At 42.9% G+C, this 2,565-nt stretch overlaps 1 protein-coding gene across 1 annotated transcript in view; it reads left to right on the top strand.

Moving 5' to 3' along the window:
* The window catches only part of LOC118421457 (neuronal acetylcholine receptor subunit alpha-7-like), a 2,816-nt gene extending 346 nt beyond the window's left edge, over positions 1-2,470 (top strand). The window contains exons 2-4 of the mRNA XM_035828755.1: positions 243-587; positions 712-844; positions 1,206-2,470. Coding sequence (XP_035684648.1) covers positions 243-587; positions 712-844; positions 1,206-1,701 — 974 coding nt within the window. The 3' untranslated portion in view covers positions 1,702-2,470. The remainder of the gene's footprint in view (positions 1-242; positions 588-711; positions 845-1,205) is intronic.
* Positions 2,471-2,565: the final 95 nt, after the last annotated feature.

Here is a 2,565-nt window from a genome sequence, read left to right as displayed (position 1 = left end):
AAATAGGATGGTACTCAGGCTAGAAAAATCTGATGTCCCCATGTTGATTTTCCAAATCACATCCAGTTGCTTGAGTAATTGCTATTTGGCGTATCTTATTACCTGGATGTCTAAACTTCTTTGACGTTTTGGTATAGCGTTTATAGACGTTAGATACATCTTACTATGTACCACATGTGTATATAACCAGCACGCCTGGATGATGATGATGATGTATATATCTACATATAATATAACTACAGAATGCTACGAGGAAAGCTCCGCATTAGATGTACAAGTGCGTCATCCTTGTGGATCTTACTCCCCTTCAAAAGCGGAGGGAGAATGGTACCGCAGGGATATGACCTCCGCAAAACATCAGAAGGAGGCGTGCTTCTCTCTTCAACTGTCAAGGATCCCCACATTCCACATCGCCACGACTGTTGGACCCTGCATCATCCTGATTGTGCTGATGACCATCACCTTCATCATGCCCATAGGAGAAGGAGACCGGATCTCCTTCGGAGTGACCATTCAACTGTCTATGGTCGTCTCTCTTGTGTTTGTTACAGACGTTATTCCTGTCAAGGGAGCTCTACCATTTTTCGGTGAGTGCAAACATTTGATTTAACCATACCATTTTGCAAGCAATTATTAAATGCATTCCGTTTGAATTGGATTTCGTCAAATTTCTGGTAGCTATTACTGGATTTATCATCTGTAATTTTCCAGCCACGCTGATCATCGTGTGCATGGGCCTGATGGGACTGTTCCTCTTTCTCACCATGGCCGTCATCTTCATTCACGGCAAAGAGGGGAGCCTGTCTCCCACGGCGAGGGTTATTTTCCTCCGCTACACAGCAAGGTACTGAATTCGTCTGTCGTATCCAATCATATGATGAAATCATTCATTTAAGACGCTTAAGCTTCTTGATGATGTATTTCTTTCAGTCTTAGTCGTCAAGTTGAACCTTTGCTTGCAGCCTTACTTACTGGTCCTTTGATGGCAACTTCTGAAGATAGCGTAAACATTCAAAGGCGTAGTGAGTCACTGAATCCATTCCTTGTTTTCGTAGGAACGACTGAAAATGTGGAATATCTCGATAGTCACTTTCTGATATGGAGAAATCTTAGGCCAATTACAGGCGCACAAGTGCTGTGATATGCTTTGCAGACACTTGCACAATGAGGAACGTCATTTGTAAAAATGTTTTACATTTGCATAGGATATTACTTCTGGGAGATCTCATGGAGGACAAGCAAGCCAGCGCCGGTACCGCGGGCGGTGACGATCCCCTGACCAACCACGCTGCCGTAGAGCTGACCATCGCCTTTGACGACAATGGCATGGTGGCTAAGGATGGAAGAAGCGCCCCTGAAATGTGGATGTGGGGTGGTGGAAGATCCAGGATAATTGGACGGGCGTTTCAGCCTCCTACAGGGCGTAGGTCCACTGGATCCTCGGGAGAGAATGAGCTGACCAGGACGGTGAGGAAAGGAAACGAGGATCTGATCAAGGCCGTGAAGATCGGAACGGAGAAGATGGGCGAAAGGTTCACCGAGTTGAAGAACGAGATGAAGGAGCTGACCAAGGCAGTAAAGAACGAGGAGGTGGTGTCCGACTACACCTTGCTGGCGAAGGTTCTGGACAGGCTGTGTCTGATCCTGTACGTCATCAGCATCGTGGCAGCCATTCCATTGACCAGGTATTTGAGCAGGTAAACAGTATGATGTAGCTCCAAAAGTGCACTGATGTGGTAAATGTATAAGTCGAACTATTTGCAATTTTCATCAAGCAGCATAGTTATTTTAATACTATCAATTCAATAAGATTAAGATTTTTCAGCCCTGTTGTGGGATAAGCTGACGTTGTTGAAATGTGTGTCAAGTATTGATCCTTTGCCATTAAAGCATTGTGTTTGTTACTTAGATTAGAAAAATCATTTTAAATGTGTGATGATGTGAAAATTCAGCAAACGTTGCAATGGAAATGGTCAACTACCAAGACGCTTAAGAGGCTTTTGCAGAATGCTACCTAATGTTATGTGTTTGACACATAATGAGATAATAGGTCAAGCTGTCAATCTGAGAATCATTAGATCCACAACTGCGATGTCAAAACTAAAATTTATGGGTTAGATACTTTTTAACATCTGATCTACTGGTATGTACAGTTAATTTCATGTTTGCCATATGTAGCCAGAGTCCTATGGAGAACTTGCATCTTCAAATATGTAACGTTAGATCTATTACCTTGCAGTTTCAGTAGAATACATTAGGATATCTCAATCACCGTAACAACGTTGAGTTCGGACCCAGAAATGGATATAGCGGTGCTGAAATACTGTGATGTATTCTAATGCTTTCTTTACAATAAAGCAAAATCAAGTCGTAAAACTGGTGATTGCAGTGACACTAACCTTGGGGCGAATTGGATACTGATACAAATTGGATTTGACGCTCTTGGGACAACCTAAAACTGATGCGTGCGCGCCCAAAATAAAAGGTGGGCATAAGTTTTGAAGCTAAGTGATCACGAATGTTGGGAAATCATGATACATCAAGATCACGGTATTCGTTCGTTTC

This window comes from Branchiostoma floridae, chromosome 8, assembly GCF_000003815.2.
Source record: "Branchiostoma floridae strain S238N-H82 chromosome 8, Bfl_VNyyK, whole genome shotgun sequence".
Classification (NCBI taxonomy): domain Eukaryota; kingdom Metazoa; phylum Chordata; class Leptocardii; order Amphioxiformes; family Branchiostomatidae; genus Branchiostoma; species Branchiostoma floridae.
The sequence above is the reverse complement of the archived record's forward strand: the minus strand, read 5'-3'. Positions and strand labels throughout refer to the sequence as shown.